The sequence below is a fragment of the Dendropsophus ebraccatus genome, chromosome 2 (genome assembly GCF_027789765.1).
Source record: "Dendropsophus ebraccatus isolate aDenEbr1 chromosome 2, aDenEbr1.pat, whole genome shotgun sequence".
Lineage (NCBI taxonomy): Eukaryota > Metazoa > Chordata > Amphibia > Anura > Hylidae > Dendropsophus > Dendropsophus ebraccatus.
In genome coordinates this window covers 125,927,596-125,954,893 of record NC_091455.1, presented here as the reverse complement: position 1 = coordinate 125,954,893, position 27,298 = coordinate 125,927,596, and the positions used below count along the sequence as shown (strand labels likewise).

Sequence of the window (27,298 nt, the reverse complement as noted above, 5' to 3'; positions counted from 1 at the left end):
CATCCCTTTATGACCACAATGTACCCAACATCTGATGGCTACTTTCAGCAGGATAATGCGCCATGTCATAAAGCTAGAATCATCTCAGACTGGTTTCTTGAACATGACAATGAGTTCACTGTACTCAAATGGCCTCCACAGTCACCAGATCTCAATCCAATAGAGCATCTTTGGGATGTGGTGGAATGGGAGATTCGCATCATGGATGTGCAGCCGACAAATCTGCGGCAACTGTGTGATGCCATCATGTCAATATGGACCAAAATCTCTGAGGAATGCTTCCAGCACCTTGTTGTATCTATGCCACGAAGAATTGAGGCAGTTCTGAAGGCAAAAGGGGGTCCAACCCGTTACTAGCATGGTGTACCTAATAAAGTGGCCGGTGAGTGTGTGTGTGTATATATATATATATATATATATATATATATATATATATATATTCTTGAAGGACAAGTGCCATGAAAAACTTTTTCCCAGTAATTGAAGCACATTACAAAGTTATATAACTGTGTAATGTGCTTCAATCACCTATCTGCCTCCCTTCCCTGTCTTTTCCCCCCTCCACCCCCCACCAGGAAGTGTCCTGACTCACAGACCTGATTACTGTCGTCACCGTCACCAGGCAGCTCCTTCTTGTGAGGATCAGTCATCAGCAGGAGGGCTGCTCTAGGTCCTGTTACACCAGCCTCCCCCTCCCCCTCCTTGTCAGGTGACTCTGCTTGCTCAGCTTATCTTCTCTAGTGACATGACTCCTTCACTGAGTCCACGGCAGCAGGAGAGAGGGTATGAGGGGAGGGGGGAGCTGCCTATGTGCCGGAGTCAGTCTGAGGGAAGATAAGCAAGTGAGATGTGACAAGTGATGGCTTGCAGTTGTTCAGCCAATGGGAGCTGAGCAAGCCTGTCACCTGACAAGGCAGGGGAGGGGGGAGGCTAGTGTAACAGGAGAAGGAGCTGAGAGAAGAGCTTGGTGACGGTGACGACAGTAATCAGGTCTGTGTGAGTCAGGACACTTCCTGGTGGGGGGTGGAGGAGGGAAAAGACAGGGAAGGGAGGCAGATAGGTGATTGAAGCATATTACACAGTTATATAACTTTGTAATGTGCTTCAATTGCTGGGAAAAAGTTTTTCATGGCACTTGTCCTTTAAGGAATAATCTATACTCCTCACACTCGTGATAAAAGGTTTTACCAAAAGTTTGATAATTTCGTTTTTAAATGTTTGGTTTGTGGTTAATCTTAACATCAGTGCTTAGTGAGGAGCAAACACTTGAAAAAATGCATGTTGAGTCTGGCCTTCTAGTGGGCGGTTGCAAGCCTGGCATGGAAGAATAGGAAAGGTGAGACATAGTTTCTCTGAAAAGGCAGGTTGCAACTGTTCTTCTCTTCTTTTCATCAGCTACACAGTATTTGATTGTGTATGTATGAGGGATTTTAATGAATACGTCTAGTTTAGTTAAACTTTTGATCCCAGGCTTCAGAGATTAACATAGGATATTTGGATGTATGTCTACAGTGACCGTGTGTTGCTCACAGACCTTCTTAAAGGGATACTCTGACATCAGATAAAAATAAAAATAGACAAGCTTGAGAAACATACAGCATTGATTACCCGTCTGCCCCTGTTCTAAAGCCGCCAAAGTTTCATTTGTTTGGGGGTTTTTAGATCTCAACTCCCTGGTAATACTTCTTCATAGTTGAGCAGTTGCTCACTACTACAATTTCCATCAGCTCTCCATCACAATCCTCCTACCTTACCTACTTCCCTCCTACCGCACTCCTGCCAGTTCTTTGCCAAGGGTGTTGCAGGACAACTTATTTCACTGCAGACTATTGCACAGTGATGTTGCACCTGCTGCATTTATTTCCTGTCTGCTCTTTCTGGGCACCATTAGGCACAAGGCAATGTGTTGTAAACACTTCTTGTTATCCCTATCCCAATTAACAAAAATATATGTATACATGAAAGAGAGATGGTTATGTAGGCACTAGAGGCTGGTCAGAGATGGTGACATCACTCAGGGTAGGACATGGAGCACAGAGACAAGACCCAGCCAAGCCTCCTTTGACATCAGAAGATGGTGCATTGTCTCAGGGAAATGTGAGGAGCTGCAGAGCGAAAGAAAATACTACTCTGTTCTATTAAACTTCCTGTCAGGATGTAATCAAGCAGATTACTCTGAAGCCAGCACAGTTTGTGATAACTCTATATTTATAAGCTCTATATCTTGGAGTGATCGTTTTATCTCAGTTATGTTTTTGATACCCTTTTAGTTTGGTTCACAGTTCCCATTGCTTTGAAGCACCCTGGAATACCAGCATAGTTGAATAACCCATTTATTTTCCCAATCAGTGTGATCAAAGATTTTTCTTAATAATGAACTACCACTGTGGGTGTTGCTATCCTTTTAGATGTCGCTGTATCGTATAACTAAAGTCTAGAAGCTGCACGGCTGAAGTATCCTAAAGGGTTATTGCTTGTGTACAACATCATCTGGGGGCATACCACACGTACAGTCAGAGATAATTACTTTTTGGTTAAGTCAAGGTTTAGGAAGTCTATCAGTAAACTTATGTTCCTTGAACCACAAGCGCCATGAAGTCCTAACAGACTCCCTTATTACTAGCAACTAGGTGTTACTTTAATAGCAGTAATGTGTTGGCCATGGGGATGTGTCAGGGTCCCCTGGCACCTCTTCACCCTGCTCTGATTGATTGAAATAGGGAGGGACCTATCAGTGAAGCAAAGCCAGGCAGGGAATTTAAAAAAATCATGGATTTTTTTTAATTTTTCATGTAGTTTAAGGCGAGGTTCACACACAGTATTTTTGCTCAGTATTTTGGTCAGAATTTTTTAACCAAAACCAGGAGTGTATTGAAAACACAGAAAGGCTATGTTCTCACACTGTTGAAATGTAGTGGATGACTGCCATTTAATGGCAAATAATTACTCTTATTTTAAAACAATAATGGCTGTTTTGAACTAATGACCGTTATTTGCCAATTTATATAACAGGCATCCACTAAGTTTCAACAGTGTGTAGACATAGCTAGGTTTTGTGAGCAAAAATACTGTGTGGAAACATAACCTTAAACTTCAAATCATGTAAGAAAATCCCTACAGGATAGGGGACAAGTGAACATGAGTTTCTGTGTTATGAATAGAGCTGCAGTTATGGCACGAGACACCCAGCTCTATTCATTCCTATGAAGATGCCAGAAATTAGAGTAAGCGCCCTTTCCGGCGGCTCTATTCATTCCAATAGAGTTGCCAGAGACAGTTGAATAAGTGCTCTTCGGGCTTACTTGGATCTCACCGGTATCTCCATACAAATGAATAGAGCCGCCGGAAAGAACTCTCCAGTACCTTCATAGGAATAAATAGTCGCGGTTACTTGCAGTACCCGCAGCTCTATTCATACCACAGAAGCCAGGGGCCTGTTCGGAGATCACCAGGGGGGTTCGGTGATTGGACCCCTGTGATCTCTTACTTGTCCCCTATCCTGAGGATCAAATGCGATACGGTACATATGAATCTAGCCTAAATGTTCTACACTTGCAGATGTATTACAGTTTATATTTTACTAGCCTCTATTATGTTGAAACTAAACCATTTTGGTCCTTGGTCCAACTATAAAGTTGATACATCCAAGTCAGAAGCCCTTAATGTCAGGTATAAAATACTTGTGAATTTTTGCCTACTCTTATCTAAGACCTGAAGGGATTTGGGATTATCATTGGTGTCTCCTTGTGAACATATTGAAAAGATATATCCTTCTTATGATTACATAGTGTTTTTCTAGTGTATTTCTTAGAATTTGAATACAAGTAGATTAAATAATAAGCTAGACTAGATTCCCCTCATATACTTTGACGCTACTAATTACATCAGAAGGGAATCAGAGTGCTTCCAAGCCTTAGATATGTTAAAATCTTAAGAAATCGTGTGTTATTTACAAGGGGTTTTGTCTAGGTTCACATCAAGGATTGCTAATACTGGATCCTCACAAATAGTGGTTTGAGCAGTGATTTCCCTGATCAAATGAAAAACATCTGTCCTGCACATTAAATGGCCGCCACAACCCAACAGTACCAGAGACTTGGTAGGGGGGGTCAGGGGTGCCTACAGATTTGCTTTATCCCTGCCCTGTACACTCTATGGGCAGACAAACTTGCACCCGGAAGCCCCGTTAACCCCCGCTGGAGCGTATACATCACCTGCTCCCCGCTCCGGCTTGCTTCGGGGCTCCCGGCGTCTTCACGTCCCGCTCAGCCAACGAGTGTGCTACGGCAGGGCAGCACACTGATTGGTTGAGTGGTACGTGCCGGGGACCCCCGGAGCGTGGAGAAGGTGATGTATACGCTCCGACGGTGGGGTTAACAGGGCGGGCTGCTGACATACTCGCAGCAGGATGTGCATTCTGCTGCGAGTTTGTATGCCCATTGAGTGTACAGGGCAGGGATCCGCAGCGAGAAAATCTGCTGCGGATACGCCCAGGGTGTTTGTACCCTTAATCTTTTTCCAACCATCCCTGTCACCATACCATCTGTCTTCTTACAGGCTTTATGCTTCATGTTACCACATGGTTAAGTTTATACGGTCAGGCAGGCACACTTATTGAGCCACTTTAACTAGACCAAAATATAGTAAAGGTGGTAGGGTTCTTATAGAAGCCCCGATATGTGGTCATCTAAGGAAACAAACATGCATGATCAGCATGTCAGTGCTTTCTTGCAGTGTCTTTACGCTGCACAACTTGAGTGTCCGGAATCCCTGTAATTTCCACAGGGCCATTTAAATACTTAATCATTGGCCGCACATCTCCAATTATTTTAAAAGATGCAATCACCTATGGATTGAGCATTTTCCCACTCCTCAGCTGATCGCTGTCACTTGTACATGGGCCGATTATCAGCTGAAGGAGTATTTCTAGCAACGCTCCTGGCAGATAATAGGCCCGTATGAAAAGGGCTTTAGTTTGCTAGACTGTAGAAAATACTGTTCTGCTACAGTACACACTCAAGTACTAGACTTTTTGCCATGGCTCCCAATGCACATAGTGGGTTTAAATTGTGCAACTTGTTTTTTCTAGAGCCCTCATTGACAGTCCTTGGACTAAAGATATCTCTTTGAAATCCAAGTAAATGTACTACATGACCCTCACTTTAAAGTACACATAACAACTGCTCCTTCACAGTCCAAAATTGGCCCCTATCTAGTGTTGAGTCGATCTGTCAAAATGTTCAAGTTTGGCAACTTTAACGCTCGGCATTAGATCACCGATAGCTGCAGAAATTGGCCCTAGGGCTGTCAGGACAACATGGATACAACCTATGGTCATGTCCTAGGGCAGGATCCAATTTCCGCAGCCACCAGTATTTAAATGCTGAGTGTTCCAGTTGCCAAATTCGAACATTTTGACAGATAAACCCAACACTACCCCTAATGTCAGCCGCAGATAATCCTGCCCTGTATCATCTGCTTTTCGACTTCTGGGTAGCAGCAAATGCAACCCTTTGCATTTTATACGTGTATTAAGTGGGAACAGTCCCAACCAAGGTATACTCCTTGGACCTCTCAAATATCATACTGCCTTGGGCCTCCTACAATTATACACAACTCACTCACTGTTACTCTGAGGTCAAAGAAAAGAAACAATTACTTGAAGACCTCACTGTTTTTGCAACTGTTAGCATCTGCTAAATTCATATACAGAGATATATTATGTAAATCATGCTTTGAATGCTTATTTTTATTCATATTCTCTCTATAAAGTGTAACATTCTAGATTTCTAGTGAGCTGTGATATAACTGGAAAGAAGAAAAACACTGGGGACTCTTTGGCTTTCAAAGTTATAAAAATGAAATAATTTGTGTTCCTATTTTAGTAGGTCTCTGCAGTATTGTAGATAATAAAGGGACTTGCTTGTCTGTGTGCGTACACACATTCCAGGACCACGCCTTTCACAAGTATTTCAGTACAAATCCTCCCTTTTGTTGGGATCAGACCTCTAGACCTAGATTTGGTTAACTTGTAATGTTTAATGCCTAATACAATGTCATGCCTAATAGTGTCACATTTTAATCAAATTAGAAGTTAAGGAAATGATTAATTCCATACTGCCAATGATGAATTGCAATATTTGCATAATCTATACAAAGTGCAGGATGCTGACTTCTCCCACATAAGACCTACTATCCCTTATGATCACAGTTTACTCATTTGCTGGAAATGAACAGAAATGATTTACAACTGTTACACATTTTTATTTTACTTTGTATAAAAAACAAAACTTTTCTTTTTTTTTTTTTTTTAAAACAAATCCCAAAAATTGACTATAAACATCTACGATTACACCATGAGTATTGCACCTATTACATAAAACAATTATCACTGGCAGAAACCAATATTGTCCTGTGTAATAGGCCCAACCTTCAGTCGACAATGTTTTGGGCTAAAGAAGTCCCACAAAAACTGACATTTTGAGCCATAAAATAAAGATAAAATTATAATAATCATTAAAAAGAAAAATAGGTAAATGGACCCTGACCCTGTTACCTATTGTGGACATTAGTAGCCAACAACTTTAACAATCAGTCCGGTTTGTTAAAGGCCCACATTTAGAGGTCTTTAGTTCTGATCTAGTTGACCTTCTAGAATAATTATTAGCTAGGTAGTTTTATTCTTTTGACTACCAATAAAAATGCTGTTAGCATTGTAAATCTGTGATGATCTGAATGTAGGTCAAGTTGCTTGGTTTTTATTATAATTTTTTTTTTGTAATAACAGTTTGCACAGTATATAGCTTGTTATGCTAAGCACTATAGATGAGAGGACTTACATTACAAATAAAGGAAATCGCATTGTTAGCTTGGCAGTCGGCTTTGATCTCCATGCTGCTGCTTGCTGCTCCACCTCTGGTGCCTGGAAAAGCTGCATCCAGTCCTGGGAAACAATTTTTTGAGGCACCTGGGGTGGAGGGGCATGGAGATCAAAAGCAGCTGAGTAAATCATCTCTCAAGCACAAAAGAGGTAGCGAAAAAGTGTCTTTTCAACAAACTTTGCATGTGTTCATATTACAAGCAACACAAGCATGGGATCATATTACAAGCAACACAGCTGTATGGAGAGGCCAAGAGGGGGAGTGTCTAGGTACACAGGCAGAGAGAGAGAGAAAGCAAGCCAAGGGACACCTCTTTAAAGGGGTTATCCAGCGCTACAAAAACATGGACACTTTCTTCCAGAGACAGCAGGTCTCGTGTCTCCAGCTTGGGCGGGGTTTTGCTGCTCAGTTCCATTGAAGTGAATGGAGCTTAATTGCAAACCACACCTGAACTGGAGACAAGAGTCGTGTTGTCTCTGAAAGAAAGTGGCCATGTTTTTGTAGCACTGGATAACCCCTTTAAGTAAGAAGTCTCACCCCAGGGCTTTATACACATTTTAGACCTCTCAACTATAGCTTTGTCATGCCCCCCCATGCTTTTGCTGCTGTTTTTGCTCCTCTTTTGCTCCTCTTTCTGTGTCTGTGCAGATACCAAATAAGTTAGGCTCCGCCAACCAGCTCTGGGAAAACTGAAAACTGCAGATTTAGCTTGCAGAGCAGAAATCTGCAGAAAAATGCCATATATAAGATATATGATGGCCAGATATAGTGCAAATCCTTATGCACACAAAGCAACTTATAATACAAAGTCAACTAAAACTAAACTAAGGGTAGCTTCACACATACCAGATCTGCAGCAGATTTCACACTGCAATTTGCAGTGAAATCCGCTGCGGATCCTGGTATAGTGAAGTTCTATGGGGTCAATTTTCATTCTGCTGCAGATATGTGCCCGGCCCCTTTAACTAGAGATGAGCGGACTTTTCGGATTTCTGGTTCGTGAGAACCAGAACGATCAGCGTCAGATTCCCGCTGTCTGCTTGCTCCGTGCAGCGGGTGGATACCTCCTAAGGAACGCCTGGAAAACTGGGATACAGCCAATGCCAAATCCATCTTAGTTGGCCGATGGGGAGCGAGGGAAGCCGGAGGCCTCATACAACCGCAGCTGAGCAGGTAATGTATGTTCTGGGCCGGGGCTACGGGCGGTTAAAGGGGTCGGGTCACATATCTGCAGCTCCTTGTTCGCAGTCGCCACTATTACATGCGGCAGCAGCTAGCGGGTGAGTCTGGGCAGCCCATAGCATATAACAGCGGTCTGCTGCCGCTGCTCCTATTCCACAGAGTTGTTTGTCTTTCAAAATGTTGAAAGACAAACGACTGCGACCATCAGGCGACATGTCGGCTGATCGTTTCCTTATATTACACGGAACTATCCGAGTAATAGGGTGTTAACTCTCTCACACATACTGGTGGGAATTCCCTGGACCTGATCATATTCCAACACTGTTCAACCTCTAACTTTACAAATAATCCATCTTAGTTGTCAGAATACTACCTTCTCTCTTTCTCAATCAGAAACATCTGTCCCCCTCTTGACACTCCTTCCCCATACAAATACAGAAAGTTGTGTGGTATCAACAGTTGTGTGGTATCAACAGTTATCTACTTATAGACTCCCTAAAATTTTCACTGTCCCCAATCTTATCCCTCTTCTGCCCAAATATTGTGGCCGAACACAACCACGACACCCTGAAAACTACCTTAGACACTGTAGCTCCCCTACTCTCCCTACACTCCGCCATGGATGCGACCAGCCTGGCACACATCAAGAAGTTGCTTTCTTTAGTGATGCTCTAGGACTGCTGAAAATCTGTTGAAGAAATCTAGAACCTCAGCAGATTTCCTTCACTATAAATTCATTCTTAAAACGTATTACTCTGCTCTTTATCTCGCCAAACAAAGTAACTTCACCTTTCTTTCCTCACTGTCCAACAACCCCAAAGCTCAGACCTCTGTGCCGAAGACCTGGCCTCCTAATTCAAATGGCTCGTTCTACTACCTACCTATTCACTCACACCTGTAGCGAAATTTGGGTAGGGGCAGGGGTGGCCGCCGCTCCCAGGCCCACCAAGGCTGGGGGCCCACTAGGGCTGGGCGAAAAATAATTTTGTGCTGCGCACTCACTCCAAGCCAAGCCAGGGGGGACGGGGGGTTGCAGTGTCGGGCCGGCGGGTAAGGCGGTGTGGGGCATGACACAAGCTGGAGAGAGGGGAGCGGAGGCTAGATGTTGGGTGAGCAGGCTGTAGAGGTGCGGTACTGGCAGCCTCTAGCTGCTTAACAGCGCCGCTGACCTGCCCCCGCTCCTTCCGCTGAGGGTCCTGCTCGCCTCCCGGCCAGACATGGAGCTCCCCGTCGCTGCGGGTCATGGAGCTGTGTACAGCGGGATCAGGGGGGTTAGTGCAGACCCTCGATCCCGCTGTTCAGCTCCAGGACCCTCAGCGACGTGATCACCTTCTCCTGTAGTCCCTGCGGCCTCCTCCAGAGCCCGGGGAGCTCCATGCCTGGCCGGGAGGAGAACATGTGTGGGGAGGTGAGAGGAGGAGGAGGAGGTGTATGTGCCCTCCTGCTCCAATCACCCCCAGCTGCCCCAGTCCCCCTTAGTGTCTCCCTAGTCCCCTTAGCCCCCCCTCAGTGTCACCCCCGTCCCCTTAGCCCCCCTCAGTGTCTCCCCAGTCCCCCTCAGTGCCACCCCAGTCACCTTAGTCCCCCTCAGTGTCTCCCCAGTCACCCTCAGCGTCACCCCAGTCACCCTCAGCGTCACCCCAGTCACCCTCAGCATCTCCTCAGTCCCCCTCAGTGTCCCCCCAGTGTCCCTCAGCGCAGTGTCCCCCTCAGTGTCTCCCCAGCCCCCCTCAGTGTCTCCCCAGCCCCCCTCAGTGTCTCCCCAGCCCCCCTCAGTGTCTCCCCAGCCCCCCTCAGTGTCTCCCCAGCCCCCCTCAGTGTCTCCCCAGCCCCCTCAGTGTCTCCCCAGCCCCCTCAGTGTCTCCCCAGTCCCCAGTGTCCCCCCAGTCCCTTCAGTGTCCCCCCAGTCCCTTCAGTGTCTCCCTCAGTCCCCTCAGTGTCTCCCTCAGTCCCCTCAGTGTCTCCCCAGTCCCTTCAGTGTCTCCCCAGTCCCCCTCAGTGTCCCCCCAGTCCCTTCAGTGTCCCCCCAGTCCTTTCAGTGTCTCCCCAGTCCACCTCAGTGTCTCCTCAGTCCACTACTACACCCCTCATCCACTATACCTCCACTACTACACCCCTTATCCACTAGACCTCCACTACTACACCCCTTATCCACTAGACCTCCACTACTACACCCCTTATCCACTAGACCTTCACTACTAAACCCCTTATCCACTAGACCTCCACTACTATACCCCTTATCCACTAGACCTCCACTACTATACCCCTTATCCACTAGACCTCCACTACTACACCCCTTATCCACTAGACCTCCACTACTACACCCCTTATCCACTAGACCTCCACTACTACACCCCTTATCCACTAGACCTCCACTACTACACCCCTTATCTACTAGACCTCCACTACTATACCCCTTATCCACTAGACCTCCACTACTACACCCCTTATCCACTAGACCTCCACTACTACACCCCTTATCCACTAGACCATATATGCACACAGAGTAATTCTGTCAGAAAATTATGTGTGACATCTGCCACTCATCCCCGTGCACTCCTGCTTCACTCCCCACCGGCTCCATAGGCTCTATTATATGCTCCGGCAGATTCCGCTGTCCGCCCAAAGAATTAACATGTGTGGTATTACAATTTGGCCCCGTTCTCGTCAGTGGAAGTGAGCTGCAATACCACACACAAACTGAGGACAGGGGTGGTGCTGTTTCTGGAACAAAGCAACTATGGTTCTCTAATCTTGCATAACCCCTTTAAATTTTACATGGCCATATATGTGAAAAGTAGAAAGCCTTTTACACTGCTCTCAATTCCTATTCTCTATGAGTAATGTAGTAGTATATTCCCTTTATTATTTGGAAAGCAGTGTCATCTGCTGAGGTTCCCTATGGGTAACTTAATCGATTGGGGGCCCAATCAGACTTGCTCGCCCCCCTAGACTGAACCCTAGCTACACCCCTGCCTCACACTTCATCCAGTCACTCTCTGCTGCTGTCACTACTTACCTCACTAAATCATTCAACATCTTCCTCTCCTCTGGGATTTTTCCCTCCTCCTTCAAACATTCTGTAATCTACTGAAAAAAACAATCTCTTGACCCATCCTGTGCATCTACCGTAATTAGCAACAGGTGTCTAATCTCCATTTCATCACTAAACTCTTGAAACGTCTATTATATAATACTGTATATAAAGCAGATTCTCCTGTGTGTGCAGTGGATGCAGCCAGTCTCCAGGCTCCATGTCCTGAACTACTCACAACTAGACTAGATGGAGCAGGTAGTCTTTTCCTGCTGACACTCTTCTATGTTTCTAACTAAATATTCACCATACTTAAAGAAACACTGCTAACAATGCTAGATACCTGTAATATAGAGGTCAGCCATAGTGATATAGAGAGGGGTCACACATAGTGATATATAGGGTTTACACATAGTGATATATAGGGGTCACACATAGTGATATAGAGGTCACACAGTGATATAGAAGGTCACTGTGGGGGCACGCACACACACACACACACACACACCCACACAGCCTGCTGCAGCCATAGCACACACACAGCTTGCTGCAGCCATAGCGCACACCACACACACACACACACACACACACACACCCTGCTGCAGCCATAGTGCACACACACACACACACAGCTTGCTGCAAGCATAGCACACATACACACAGCCTGCTGCAGCCATAGCGCGTGCACACACACACACACACACACACACACACACACACACTGTCTGCTGCAGCCATAGCATACACACACAGCCTGCTGCAGCCATAGCACACACACAGCTTGCTGCAGCCATAGCGCACACCACACACACACACCCACACAGCTTGCTGCAGCCATAGTGCACACACACACACACACAACTTGCTGCAAGCATAGCACACATACACACAGCCTGCTGCAGCCATAGCGCGCGCGCACACACACACACACACTGTCTGCTGCAGCCATAGCATACACAGCCTGCTGCAGTCATAGCACACACACAACCTACTGCAGCCATAGCACACCCATACACACAGCTGCAGCCATAGAACACTGAAGAAGAACACACAATCGTCTCCCAGAGAGAAAACACCACACTGAGGACAGAGGTTACTGCTACACTACTTATGTCCTCTTCCTTCTCCTCTATATTACACAGGAAATCTTCATGTTACACTGCTGCTCATATACAGTCGTCCAGCATCCAGGAAGAGAACAGCACAGATTTCCCCCCACACAATGGACAAACTGCCAAATAGTGACCGACAACTTTTCCATGACCACCCTCATGTAATAGGGACAGTGTCCTATTACTGATATATTCCCCGACCACCCTTATCTAATAGAGCCAGTGTCCTATTAGAATGTTGCTCGTTCATTTAGGTTCAAACGTAAAATCATCATAATATATATTCATGAGCAAAACTTGTAAAATTCATATCAAAATTCAATTCTACATTTTTTAAAGATTTTCTTTAAAGCTGGAGTCTCAGTCGGTACATTTTTTTTTTTTCCAACTTCGACTCCAGCCAAAACTAGCCCTGACTTTATGACTCAGACTCCACAGCCCTGCGTGGAATACTGGACGATTTTAAAAACATCATACTTTACCTATCCAGGCTGCATGTCTTCTGCGCTCCCTCTCCCGATCTCGGGCACAGCAGCAGCTTCAGAGCGGCCTTGACTGAGCTGACAGACCTCTTAGCCAGTTAATGGCTGGGACCGCCGCGGCCAGTGATTGGCTGAGTGGTCTGTCAGTTCAGACAGGCCGCTCCGAAGCTGCTGCTACTCGCGGGACCGGGAGAAGGAGTGCAGAAGACCAGCAGCCTGGATAGGTAAAGTATGATGTGTAAACAAGGGCTGCAAGGACATTGGTAACGATGCCCCTGCAGCCCTCGCAAAACTATTATCGGGCCGTTCTTTCATTCCACTGAAATCGCTCCCGCCAAGGTGTAAAATGATTTCCTGAAGGCCAACCTAAACCTGATATCTCGCTCTCAGTCTGTGGTACTAGTATCCTGTGCATAAAGTTCACTGTCTTGGGGTTATGCTAGACTTTTTTATCTTTTACTCCCTATACTCATGCTCTTGCATGCTCCTGTCGCCAACACATCAAAAACATCTTCAGAATTTGCCTTTTTCATACCATTGATACAGTTCAGGCTCTCACTTTTGCCCTGATCCATATATGTCCTGACTACTGTAACTCCCTACTAATCATTCTTCATTTCTCTAAACTTTGCCCTCTTCAGTCTATCCTGAATGCAGCAGCCAGACTCATCATCCACTCTAGCCATTACACGGATGTCTCCATCCTGTGCCAGTCTCTGCACTAGTTGCCCATTAAATCCAGAATTCAATTCAAACTACTTACTTATGAACCTCTCCACAATTCTGCATCTCCATACATCTCCCTCATTTACACCTACCATCCTTCCCGTTCTCTACGTTCCGCTAATGATCTTACACTAACATCTTCCATAATAAAAACCTCTCACTACGGAATGCTTTACCCAAAGACATTAGCCTCATTCCTAACACCTAACAGTTTCAAGTGTCCCCTTAAAACTCAACTCTTCAGGAACACTTATAACATTCCCTAAATTTGTTTTCCCATTCTGCTGTCCACTTAACTTTTATTCTATATCTCTGACAGTTCCATGCATTTTGTACTCACCCACCACTTTCCAATAGGCATTTTCCGATTCTTTGTACAATGGCTGTACTATTGGCAAATAAAAAACTTCCTCTTGTGTCGCACCCAGTCCTCCTAGTCTATAAGCTTTTGTGAGCAGGTCCCTCGTCCCCTTTTTTTGTGTTTTTAATTATTTACTGTAATTCTGTACTGTGTGTATGTAATATAAACCCTTTATTGTGCTGAATAAGTGCTGCGGAATCTGTTGGCGCCATAAAAAGAAATATTATTATTAATATTATTATACCAAATATCAGTGGAAAATATTTGTTTTTTTTATTTCCTATTGTACGTATCGTCCTTTTACGCTAATCTTTTTTTTTTTTTTTTTTTTAATTGTGCTTCTGTCTTCTGTATGTGCAGGCACCGTGGCTCTGGTCGATGGGGTTTAAGGTGTTTTGGTACACCAATCTGATAGTGAGAACTTTCTTGTCTAGAAAAAGCATTTTAACTTGTTAGTTCTCTTAACCTTATAATTCATCCCTAGTATGTGCCTATATGTCTTCTAAAATATAGCATTTTTTAAAAAACTGGTAATGGGGAAGAGGCAGAGCAAGATGTAGTCAAGCTGCTCCTGCATATCTCCCAAGTTTGAATAAATGGAAATGTAAAATATAAAATAACATGACAGGACAGTGGAAATGCATTCCCCGAAGCTGAACACTCGGAGTGTCAAAAAAGCTTGAGTGGTAGGGAGGTGGGCAGGCTCAGCATGTTTACATGCTGCTGTGGCTCTGCCCCCATGCCGATTTAGGAATTGCCATGCCACTGAATAAAGTTGTTTTTATGAAATTGCAACTTCTTGGAGGATTTATGGGCATAGCATTTGCGCAATGTGCTCAACAGCTGCAAGGTACTGAGGGGTGCTTTTTTTCATAGTCAAAGTTATATTTAAGCCCAAATTGGGGATATAGAAAAAAGAGAGAATGAATCAACATGGAATACACAAAAGAATAGGATCAACAAAAACATAAGCTTATGCAGTGGCAAATCAATGATCAGCGATAATCAACACAGTTGTAAAGTAAATACACATTTGGAGTGACCAAAACCTTTAACATTGGCTATCAACACTTAAAAATCACACAAGTAAGCAATTTAAAGGGGTTATCCAGCGCTACAAAAACCTGGCCACTTTCCCCCTACTGTTGTCTCCAGATTGGGTGGGATTTTGAAACTCAGTTCCATTGAAGAAAATGGTGCTTAATTGCAAACCACACCTGAAATGGAGACAACAATAGGGGGAAAAGTGGCCATGTTTTTGAAGCGCTGGATAACCCCTTTAAAGACTACTCTGACTATCACCATTGTTATGAAAGGGAGGGAGATGAGAAGAGGCAAGGCATAGGGAAAAAGTAAAAAAAAAAAAAAGAAATTGTAATAATAAGGAAAGGGGTACTAATGTCGTCCTTTTATAATGATTGAAAAGATATACTGTGAAACCTATAATCAGTAAGGTCACTGGTGCACAGTGAAACACTGGAGTTTGCACAAAATCCGACCATGGGCTCCATAGCTTTGCTACAGGTACAGAGTTACCATTAAATTGAGCTCTCAACTCTTCCATACGACTTATTATTATTTCCTAAAACCATTTTATAACAGTAGGGTTCTCAGTGGACTTCCAACGCTTGGGAATTCGTCAAAGTGCCACTGAGAGAAGAAGGCGAAATATGGATTTCTTACAGGACTTAATCATTACGGGCGGAACAGAGAGTAGCAGTATTACAGAGTCATTATTCAGTTGAACACCTGATATTTTCTTTACTGTCTTGGCCACTTTAGTTCAAAAAGGCTGCAGTCGTAGGCATTACCACCAAATATGTAACATACTGCCCTATTCCAATTTGCATATTCAGCAAACATCAGGTACTGTACATCTAGATAAAGGGAATGTAAGAGAGTGGGAGCTCTGTAGCATCTAGATCAGGGGTGTCAAACTCACATGCACAGTGGGCCAAAATGGAAAAAAAAATGGACAAAGTCGCAGCCCAACCTTGATGGCTATTGAGGCAAGTGTGAGGCGTTCCAGGCGCTATGATAAATGATATAATAAAATATCACATGACAAGTAAAGGATAGGATGTTACAGGGCAAGTATAAGATAGAGAAGTCTAAGAAGAGAAGTGTCCTCGTCACAGCTGCACTTACCATCCATGACACACATATCGCCATCCTAGGGGGTTGGCTGGGTTTCGACCTAGTATGCTGGCTCCTCTATGACAGGAAGCATCCAGCATCATGGTTGGCACCTACGATAGAACCTGCCCCCACATACCATATCAATAGTTCAGCTTAGGCAACCCACTTTTTCCACAAATGCCCCACAAAGTTAATTCCCCCCAATAGTGCCCCGATAAACAGTTAATTTCAACAGTAGTGCCCCACACCTAGTGAATTCCCCCAATAGTGCCCCCAATCACAGGTTACTCTCCCAATAGTGCCCCTACACACAGGTAATTCCTCCAATCGGCCCAACACATACAGTTAATCGCTCTCCGTTTTTTTCCAGGAGGGCTGTAGATGTGAGGAGACACCCATATTCTGGTCTTTCTCACTGGTGCTGAGGTCTGGATGTGCAGGGCAGGCCTGGAACAGCAATGGAATTGGGGTATGTTTTTAGAGGCAGCAGGCTTAATACATGGGGGGCAAAAATACAGGGCTGCAGCAGATACAATACATGGGGGGTGGGGCAATAGTACACGGGGGCAGCACAGTACATGGGGGACAACAGTACATGGGGCAGCAGATACAATACATGAGATGCAGCAGTTATAATACAGGGGGCAGCAGGCACAGTACACTGGGACAACAGTGCATGGGGCAGCAGGCCCAATACATGGGGGCAAAAGTACAGGGAACAGCATGGCACAAAACATGGGGTCAAGGGTACAGGGGGCAGACTTTGTCTGTAAGGGCACAATGTAATTTGTAGAGCCACAGCCTGGGGAACATGCCATAATGAGAAAAATCAGATGATTGTCTCCTCCCCCTCCTTGAACCTACCTATCCTAGCTCCCTCGATGCAGCCTCTGAGGCTGGACAATAAGCTGGTGCAGGACGCATGATGATGTCACCACACTGCTCCGCTTTGGGACACAATTAATTCACTTCAAGGCCACAGGCTTAAAGCTGCCTAGAAGATTAAAATATGGGGTCCGGTTGGACCGCCTATATTATAATCTACTGCAACATTCTGCGGGCCAGCTTAATTAAATCCATTCATTTCCTCTGCGGGCCAAAAATTCTGGCACCGCAGGCCAGAGTTTGACATGCCTGATGTAGATTGTATCTTATACAGTGGTACCTTGGTTTAAGAGTAACTTGTGGAGAGGCATGGTCTGCATAGCGGGGTCTACAGCCCTGTACTCTAACCCAGGAAGTCTCTCTCACCTTCCAAATCATAGCAGATCCACTTCAGGTTGGGGCTTGCATTAGGGGACAGGACTGTGGAGGTAATCTCTTCTTAGCTGTAACCCCTCTCTCCCAGGACAGAGGGTGCTGCATGTATGTGCCCACATCTGCCCTGCTTATTCCTTTATACTCCCTGCAGTCTCTGTCTGCCCTAGTGTTTCCCATCCTCTCTATTACTGTACAGTAACTTATAATATCACATATTCTGCTGTTTCTGAATGTTTGTTTCATCTGTTTTACATGTTATTCAGAATAATAAATCATTATTTTTGGGGTGTGGAACAAATTGTTTACATATCAGTGATTTCTTATGGAAAAATTTACTTTGGTTTAAGAGTGGATTTGGTTTACAAGCACAGTCCCAGAACGAATTATGCTCGTAATCCAAGGCACCACTCTAGTTTGCTATAAAATACTTTTAACGTTTACATGGGCAGTGTAATTTAAAAAAAACCTTTTGATATGTCATAGAGACATATCAAAAGTTTTCATTGATCAGGGTCAAAACCCCAACCAATCCTGAGAATGATCCGGTACAAAATGAGCTGAAGAAAAGAGTGCTTGGCACGTTATCTCTGTGTTACATGACCATATGCTTTAAGGGACCTAACAGGTTCTCTTAAAGGTAATCCTAAAAACAACATATGAGTAAGCTAAAGCATTGTTTGGTAGCAAAACTCTAGATAATTACTAACTGCATGTGTCCAGGATGTTTGCTGTGAATGAGCACAAGATGACAACATAATGTATAGGCAGGTAAAATTACTTCTAACAGGAAGGTAGGCACTGACTGAAAGGTGTGGAATTTAGTGAATCTGTAATATTTTATTATTGCTTCTAGTCATATGAACACAGATTTGTCAGCTTATGTTGAATATTTTATTAAGTAAAATCCATGCTCATTTTTTTTTACCTACCCTGATTCATAGAAGTAAAATTTTGGCTTGAACAACCAGTCTTGTCAGCACTATGTGTGCATGAGTTTTTGTTTTCCTTATTCAATGCAGTGATGTGAATCAAAGATGCCCTACAACTGAAATGTGAAATACCTGGCTAAAATAAAAGTCCATTGAATTAAAAATTGATTTTAAAACCTTAAATGTGATTATGGTGTTTTAGAGATCTTAATTTCATATATGCTAATGTAGGTTTGGACATGAGGCCCTGGTACTGGGCTGGCCTATTTAAGGTGTGTAAATCTGAAGCTTCTCACTTTAATGTCAAATAAAAAGTTCACTTAACATTACCGGAAGCCATTGAGTTCCTGGATTTGAGTATGCTAAACATAAATAAGACTGGGAAGGAAGCCAATGTAATATAATATGTAGAATGCTCTTAAAGGGAATCTAGCAGCAGATTATGTAAGATTATTATGCTAATGCACTGCAGCGTTATTGAGTAACTTTAAAATTTTAATTTACAAATGAAGAAGTAAAGTGCACTGGGGGCAATCCTGTAGCGGAGCGGCGGCAGCAGATCTTTGCTATATGAGTCGTTTGTTTTTCAACATGTTGAACAACAAACGACTACAACGATCAGCCGACATGAACTATATCGGCTGATCCTAGCCTTCTATTACACGGGACAGAACACAGCCGATAAATGTTCCGTGGAAAAAGGCCTTATGTCATTTTACAATATGTACCCCTTAATTGTGCCATCAATATAACTCATTCCTCAAAACATTTTAACACATTTTGAGCAGAATTTTTCATCACTTTTTTTTGTTTGTGGAAAAAACCATTAACATTCAGGTGCATTTTACAAGTGTAATTGATGACTTTCTCAATTTGTTTAACTTCTTAACGACCACGGGCGTATATTTATGCCCTGCAGCCGCCTTGGGGAGTTCAGAGTGAAGCCGCGTGGCGACCCCGCTCTGAACCGCCGCAGTCCCAGGTGCCGCTCGTAGCCAGGGACCGCGGCTATTAGCAGGCACAGTCCGATCGCCGTGCCCACTAATTAAGGATTCAGATGCATCTGTCAAAGTTGACAGCTGCATCTGAATTCTTTATGCAGCCTATTCCCTGGTATCTAGTGGTGTGGATCGCGTCCCCCCTCAGGACGTTGTCCCGGAGGAGCGATCCACACATCCTGCTCGAGCCGGAGTCTGCACCGTAATGGCGCTCATCACGGCTCGGCACTCGGTTGCTTCCGGCTGCAGCAGCCGGAAGCAATTGAGTGCCTATCTCTTGAACTATGCTATATATCTATACAGCATAGATCTCAATGAAAGATCTGTGTGCTTGTACTAGAAGTCCCCCAGGGAGGCTTCTAGTATAAGTGTAAAAGAAAAAAAGTGTTATTAATAAAAAGCCTCTCCCCTAATAAAAGTTTGAATCACCCCCCTTTTCCCATGTTATGAATAAAAATAAATAAATCAATAAATAAACATGTTTGGTATTGCTACGTGCGCAATCGTCCGAACTATTAATTTATCACATTCCTGATCTCACACGGTGAACGGCGTAAGTGTAAAAAAATCCCAATGTTGAAAATTGTGCAGATAGAACGAACACATCATGGCGCAAAAAATTACACCTCACACAGCCCCATAGACCAAAGGATAAAAGCGCCTTTAAGCCTGGGAATAGAGCGATTTTAAGGAACATATATTTGTTGACAATGGTTTGAATTTTTTTACAAGCCATCAGATAATAGAAAAGTTATACATGTTAAATATTGTTGTAATCGAAACGACTTGAGGAACATATATAACAAGTCAGTTTTACCCCAGGGCGAACGGTGTAAAAACAAATACCCCCCAAATAAACAGAATGCGTTGTTTTTTTTTTCAATTTCACCACACATTACATTTTTTTCTGGTTTCGCACTGTACTTTATGAAAAAATTCAGCCTGTCATTACAAAGTACAATAAGTGGCGCAAAAAAGGGCTCATGTGTGTTTCTAGGTGTAAAAATGCAACTGCTATGGCCTTTTACGCACAAGGAGGAAAAAAACGCAAGTGCAAAAATCGAAATTGGCCCGGTCCTTAAGGGGTTAATGTGGTATTTCAAGTCCTATAGAAAAAAAAAATCATTTTTTGTAGAGTACTATTCATTACACTGTAGACTTTAATGTAACATAGTAACATATGGGCAAAAAAGGAAAAAAGCGGCCTGAATAATGCCACAAGAAACACTATTTCTGAAAACTTTACTATTTTACATTTGCTTTGACCTTTTATAGCATGCATAACTACTTTTTGTACCTAAAAGGTTTTCAGTAAAAATGAGCCAATTTACAGTCAAAGCAAAAATCGCTTCATTATCTGTGAAATCTGCTCACCAGCCTGCTTCCATATAACTGACTGCCGCTCCACGTTGCTCCTCCCTGGGTGCTGGGAAAAGCTGCATCCAGTCCTGAGAAACTGGGAGAAGTGTAATTACTGTAAATAAGCTCATCTCTAGTTATCAGTAATGCAATCTGTTATATCAATGTTTTTATTATAAAAGCTGGCATAGCAATTGAGGGATCTAAAAGGTTACTTTACCATAGCCATGTTTTGAAGGCTATGTAATAATGTCAAATTTTAGATTTCTAAATGTAAAGGCAAAATCTAAATGAGCTTGGAATAGTGGCGATTCACCCACCTCACACATTTCTACTCTAACCATGAATAATTCCTTATTAAAGATGGTCATAGCATTGCCTCCTTCTTCCCTGCTGCTCAATCCTCCTCCTTCCTTGCTGCACACTGGTTAGGGCTTTAGGGAACAAGCCATGCATTTTAAGGCTATGTTCACACAACGTATAATTTCGTACATTTGTTGTTGCAATTGGTAACAACGACCGCACTTTTTACGAAAATATATGTTGCCTTGTCTTCTATTGAATCCCGGCTTGAGCGTATACACATAGCATAGGCTCCAACCGGGATCTCTAACGGCGCAGTAGAAAACTGACATATCAGTTTTCTGCGGACGCTATTCAGTGAATATCAGCCACAGAAAACCCTGTCAGTGCACACTATGGAGCGAGCAGCTCCGGCCGCTCGTCCATAGTGTGCAGTGGGGAGTTTTTTTTTTTTGTTTTTTTTTTTTAGTGGGGAGTTCTGATGCGGGGGCGCAGGGATGCGCCCGAATCAGAACTTTGCGGCCCTAAAGATCATGCAACCCTAAAGATCAAGATACTGCAGTACCGGCCAGGATGATCTTTACAGAGACCGGCCATTCCGTGACCTGGCCGGGCCTAATAGTATATTCCAACCTTTAACATCTATTGTTAGGATATGCCATACTTAATGATGGGCAGACCTCTAGGACTCTAAACTGGTCAATAAAGCAGTTGGGCCTTGTGCTTTGTTGCATCGCAGCTTAGCATGTTATGGACCATACATACTCACTCTGGCATCTGGGATAGTCCTTGGGTTAGACCACATAAGCTTTCTCTGGCATCTGAGATACTCCATAAAATTAGACTACATGAGGTTTCTTCTAGTTAGCTTTTATTATTATTATTGTTATTATTATTGTTATTTTATATTGCGTGTTTTTTGTTTGCCGATTACTTTGCTTTCCAATTATGTGTGTTCATTACTGTTGGCTTTCTTCAGATTGGCATTCAACTACCCATGACTCATACAGTCATTCTTCATCTCCATCACATTTTAAAAGCAGCAACCAAACAATTTTGTGGGTGTGTAAATGTGTCATTGTGTGATTCAATGACCACGTGTACCGTCCCCTTTTATGACACATAAATACTGTATTTCTAAAATGAATCTATTGTGTATTCTATGCAACCTGCCTACATAAAAGTGTAGTAACATTATTAATAGAAGGCACAAACATGTGACTCTAAAAGTGGGAAGTGAGCTTCAAATCCATTGTTCACTAAATATTTTTTCATAGAGTAGAATGTAGAAGTGCTGAATAGGGATGCACGATGCACCAAAATATCGATACTACTATCGATATGCCGTGCAAAAAAAAGGTTCGATACCAGGATTTCATAATATCGATACTTTATGTTAAGCTGCCTAATTGTGCCGCTAAACATAAAGTATAGTGCAGATAACATGGCCGGCGGCTAGCTGAGCGCCGGCCGTGTTCTCTGTGTGCCGCCCTCTGCCCCCACCTGTCACCTCCTCTGCTCTCTCTCCCTCTGTCCCGGCGGCGCCAATTTCAAATAGCCGGCACATAGCAATTGCTAGTGCCGGCTATGTAACTGTGTAGATGCCGCTGTCACACTGACAGCGGCATTAACCCCTCCTGAGCCGCTCCATATGCAGCAGGGGTCGGCCACTATATGTAGCAGACCCCTGCTGCCGGTGTCTCTCTGATAATAGGGTCCGGCTCAGCCAGGCTCTGTTATCAGGGAAATTATGTGGCATGTGGAGCTGCACAGAGGAGAGCGGGATGTCGGGGAGAGGAGGACGGAAGAGAAGGCTGAAGAGGGAGAGCGGGAGGACTGAGGAGAAGGGTGAGAAGGCTGAAAAGGGAGAGCGGGGGTCCGGGAGAGGAGGACTGAGGGGCCCTCATGACAGGGGCCGCAGGACTGTGAGCAGGAGCGGCCGGGGCCCTCAGATAACTCCCGGCAGGGGCAGACATCAGTGGGGGATGAACAGGAGGAAGAAGGAAAAGTGCAACTACAACCCTCATCATCCCAATAACTGAAGTGTGTGTGCTACTTGACTACAGCCCCCACCATCCCCCTGGTAGCTGAAGTGTGTGTGCTACATGACTACATCCCCCACCATCCCCAAATAGCTGAAGTGTGTGCTACATGACTAAAGCCCCCACCATCCCCCAAATAGCTGAAGTGTGTGTGTGTGTGTGTGCTACATGACTACATCCCCAAATAGCTGAAGTGTGTGCTACATGACTAAAGCCCCCACCATCCCCCTGGTAGCTGAAGTGTGTGCTGAATTGTGTTACATGACTACAACCCCCATAGTCCCCACATAGTTGGAGTGTTATTGTCCTTACTACAAAATTATCACCTTCCTGATCACTCACGGTAAACAGAGCAAGCGCAAAAAACACCAAGTTCAGTATCACATAAAAACGTGGTACTAAATAAAACTACAGATCAAGGCACAAAAAATCACAGCCATACAGGCTAAAAAATGACAGTGTTAGGAGTGCGAGTAGGGTAATTTTTAAGCACATTTTAAATAATGGAAACTTTATTTTTAAAGTAATAAAATTAAAGGAACTTAAATTGGTTTGTACTGACCTGACAGTCAGGGTGGGGGAGGGGCATTTCTATTCTTGTGGTTTTTTTATATAATTTATTCAGTATCGAATTGGTATCGAGCATTGAAAAAAAAAAGTTGGTATTGGTATCGGACTCAAAATTCTGGTATCGTGACATCACTAGTACTGAAAGAATTTTCTTTAGTGATGGGATTATGGAATGAAGTTAGTGATGGAGTATACATTTTTTTGACCACTAGTAAGACTGTATTAATAGCTTTTGGCTTTGTTTGGTTTAGATGCACATTTAAATCCAAAGACAAATCCATGAACACCATGGCTTGGTGAGACAGTGGATGAGATTTTTTTTTTAATATATTTTTGTACTTGTCTTTTGTACCTTAAATGTCAGGATAATGCCATAGACCATGAAATAGAGTAGCTTTCCGTAAAAGGCGTTTGAGGCATTCTTTCAGATAATGTGCAAGAAAGGTCCAAAACAAATCATCTCTCCCCACTGTTCATTAATCATTCCCTTCCTTACATTGTGCCAGCCATTTAACAATACCCTTAGCTTGAGAAAAGAACATGTCTCCAGCTAACTGCAACATAGGTTTATGAAGAGTCAAACCTTGTTGTAGGTCCTATAAGAAAAAACTGTAATTTTTACCCTACCCATAATTCTAGCCAGAAGTTTACAAAATTCTGCCATGTGAAGATACTGCAGGCATTGGTTTGGATTCAATCCACATTAAGTAGTAAGAGAGTACCCTATGTCGGGGATATATGGGGTTATCGCTCTTGCAGCTATTTTAATGCATTGCTATCAGCCGCACATACCCTGTTTACACACGGAGATGTGCCGATAGTGCTATATTTTAGCACAGCACAAAAGATACGAACTCAATGCAGGCCCATTATAGCCAAAGAAGCGTTTCTAGCAAGGTTCCTTGGTGATAATCTGCCTGTGTAAAAGGCCCCTTAGTTTAATCCAGCACAAAATCCCATTACTTAACATAAAATTACCTAGAAATATACTAATTTGTTTTATAGAGCTTTACGTCCTATGTGATAGTGTCCTGCTTATGAGAATTCTCATGACAGCTGGTCTTTTTTTCTTTGTAGAAGCGGTGTTCGTTATGAACTCCAGGCTGCGTGCTTTGGGTGGAAGGATAAACAACATTCGAGCAACAGAACTTCCAAAGGATAAAAACAGGTCAGAAGTGGTTTGCAATGTCCGTTTCCTGGATGGCTCTCAGCACAGTTTCAGAGCTAATGTAAGTTTCACAGTAGCACACTAGAGTTAAATGTAGAGTGCTTCAATAACAAGCAGCAAATGTGATAACATGAGGATTTAAAGGGATTTCTAACTATTCCCACATTCCGTTGGTGAGGGTCTGATTTGCAAAACCCCTGCCAATCATCCAATAGAAAGGGCCAAGTTGCACTGCATTTATTTCTCTTCTTTGGGCACCCATTCAGCTGTGCATACTGTATGGTTGAGAATTTGCCTGGCACTTGAGGAAGACTTGAGATGCAGTAAGTTGCAATACTTGGCAAATGCTGTGCCAAAAGATGTTTTTTTTTTGTTTTGTTTTTTTAAGTAAACCTCTTTGGGATGTTACCAAACTGTATTTCGCTTTTATAAATTAAGAAGCTCTTAAGATTGTGAAAAAAAAAAAAAAACCTGACAGGGCCTAAATAAGAAAGGGTGATTATTAGTCATCCAGTATAAACCCCTAATTTTCGACTTTAACCATAGGCTCACAGTGAAATAAAGGCTAAATTTGTAGGGGAAGCATGGTGGAGGTGTGTATTAGTGACTCTGAAACAATAAATATTCTCTATGTGCGTTTGCAGTAATTTGTTCAGTGACTGTGAAGTTGCGTGGGCTTATAGAGAAGGCCTAACATTTCAGTCTGGCGATGACTAACATCCTGGTTGTATAGACTGAACTAATAGAAGATTTTCAACCGGAATAAAGGTGTATTTAAGATAGAAATGATGTACCAGCCTACTGCTTATGTGGGCTGTAATTACCCTATCCATATAATTAGGAGAAAGCTCTAAATGAGAATCCTGAGTACAAAAATAACATGTCTATAGAGAGAATTGATTGCATTTGTTGTTCTCGTCAAATATGTTTGCTGACAGCTAAGGATAATCCCTAATAGTTTACTGTAATTTATTCATTTTTATTGTGCATTTATGTAAGATTACGATGTACTGTACATCATTGGCCCCTAACCATGAGCAATACAATAAATAGAGATATAATATAATAGTTTATATGCCTTAATTTTTTTAGTTTAACAAGCAAATGCAAAATATGCACCCTAAACGAACCTGATAAAAACAAGAAAATTACTCAAAGTTTCACAAATTACTTTAATAAACAAAATTATAATACCGCAAAGGGTATTGCCTCTTCCGCTATGCCATGCTCCATTTCTTTCCTCTGCACATCCAGGACAAACCAATCTTACCTTCAAATTTTGTGTTGGCAACCCCCCCCCCCCCCCCACAATCTATGTCCAATACTGTGGCATACAGTAGTACAGCAGTCCATTCATTTTAATTCAGTAGCTGACTACATTTCAGCTGTTAAACTAAGTGGACCCACTGCTGTATGCCACAATATATACAACTTTTCACAATACTGACGTATAGCTGGAAAACATTATAACTATGAACCAGGGGCGGATTAACTTTACCATAGGCCCCGGGCTGTTCACCAAGCCTGGGTCCCCCCACCCCACTGTAACTATGGCAGCACTAGCCTGGCGTTCATAGTACAGGACAGATAATGTCATGATGTCCTGATTTGTGCAAAATTGCCATAAAAAACTGTGATTTTTGCAAATCCTGGTGGAAGTGTAGCCAGGAGAAAGTACACCACTGAAAGTATTAGTCTTTTTGGGTGGTCATGGGCCCCAAAGGAGCTCAGGGCCCCAGGCTGCCGCCCGAAACGCCCCTATTATAATACACTACTGCTATGAACCCATTTGCAGCACAATCTGTATTGAAGAAGAATTCTGCATGTATGGCTTTACCCTAAGTCCTGGTTTGTAAAGTAAGCACAAAAAACAATTGTAAAATAGATATAAAAAGCTGCCGTTTTTTTTTCTCTATCTAATGTGTTCCATGAAACAGCCATCAGTGCACACAATGTTTGGAAAAAAATAGGTGGCTGTTTTTTTAGAGTCTTTTATGGAACACATTATTAGAACATTATTATTTTATACCTATTTTACTGACTTTTTTTCATTCTCATTTTACACTGTTTAAGCATGGCCTAAATTTACATTTTCTTTTTTTCGTTGCTGCAGTGTAGGCGTGCTTCTCCTGATGTGACATTAGAACGGTGCTGTGTGTCCTGAGCAATTATGAAGCCTCCGCATACACTCTGGGACCTTTCCTATAGATGTAGATTTTAAAGTGTCATTATCTTTATAACTTTCAAATCTAAAACGATAGGGGATGTTAAATAAAGCAAGTTTGCAATTTACATTCATGTTTTTTTATTTTAGTTATGGAAAACTTAAGACTTCCTCTATTTAGACCTTTTCTTTCCCCCCAAAGAGTTTAACCCTTTGATGACCTCGTCTTTAAAAGGCCATAACGCTTGCATTTTATTAGACTGCAATCACACTACGTATATTTCAGTCAGTATATGTATATTTCAGTCAGTATTGCAACCAAAACCAGGAGTGGATTAAAAACACAGAAAGGCTCTGTTCACACAATGTTATAATTGAGTGGATGGCCGCCATTTAATGGCAAATATTTGCTGTTATTTTAGAACAACGGCTGTTATATTGAAATAATGGCAGTTATTTACTGTTATATGGCGGCCATCCACTCAATTTCACCATTGTGTGAACAGATCCTTTCTGTGTTTTTAATCCACTCCTGGTTTTGGTTGCAATACTGACTGAAATATACATAGTGTGAACGCAGCCTTAAAG

The 27,298-nt window shown here is 43.0% G+C and overlaps 1 protein-coding gene and 1 long non-coding RNA gene across 7 annotated transcripts in view; both read left to right on the top strand.

Annotated features, from left to right (window-relative positions):
- The window catches only part of PTPN3 (protein tyrosine phosphatase non-receptor type 3), a 178,505-nt gene that overhangs the window by 32,614 nt on the left and 118,593 nt on the right, over window positions 1–27,298 (top strand). For 3 of the 6 annotated variants that reach the window (XM_069958242.1, XM_069958243.1, XM_069958244.1), the window contains exon 2: window positions 24,456–24,607. In XM_069958242.1, the coding sequence (XP_069814343.1) occupies window positions 24,470–24,607 (138 nt within the window). In that variant the 5' untranslated portion in view covers window positions 24,456–24,469. Of the gene's footprint in view, window positions 1–16,350; window positions 16,387–24,455; window positions 24,608–27,298 lie in introns of those variants that run through there. The other 3 variants (XM_069958241.1, XM_069958240.1, XM_069958245.1) reach the window with 3 other exon arrangements.
- Window positions 26,338–26,838, top strand: LOC138783488 (uncharacterized). Its single transcript, XR_011361698.1, has 2 exons — window positions 26,338–26,403; window positions 26,660–26,838. It is a non-coding gene; the product is annotated as an uncharacterized lncRNA (long non-coding RNA).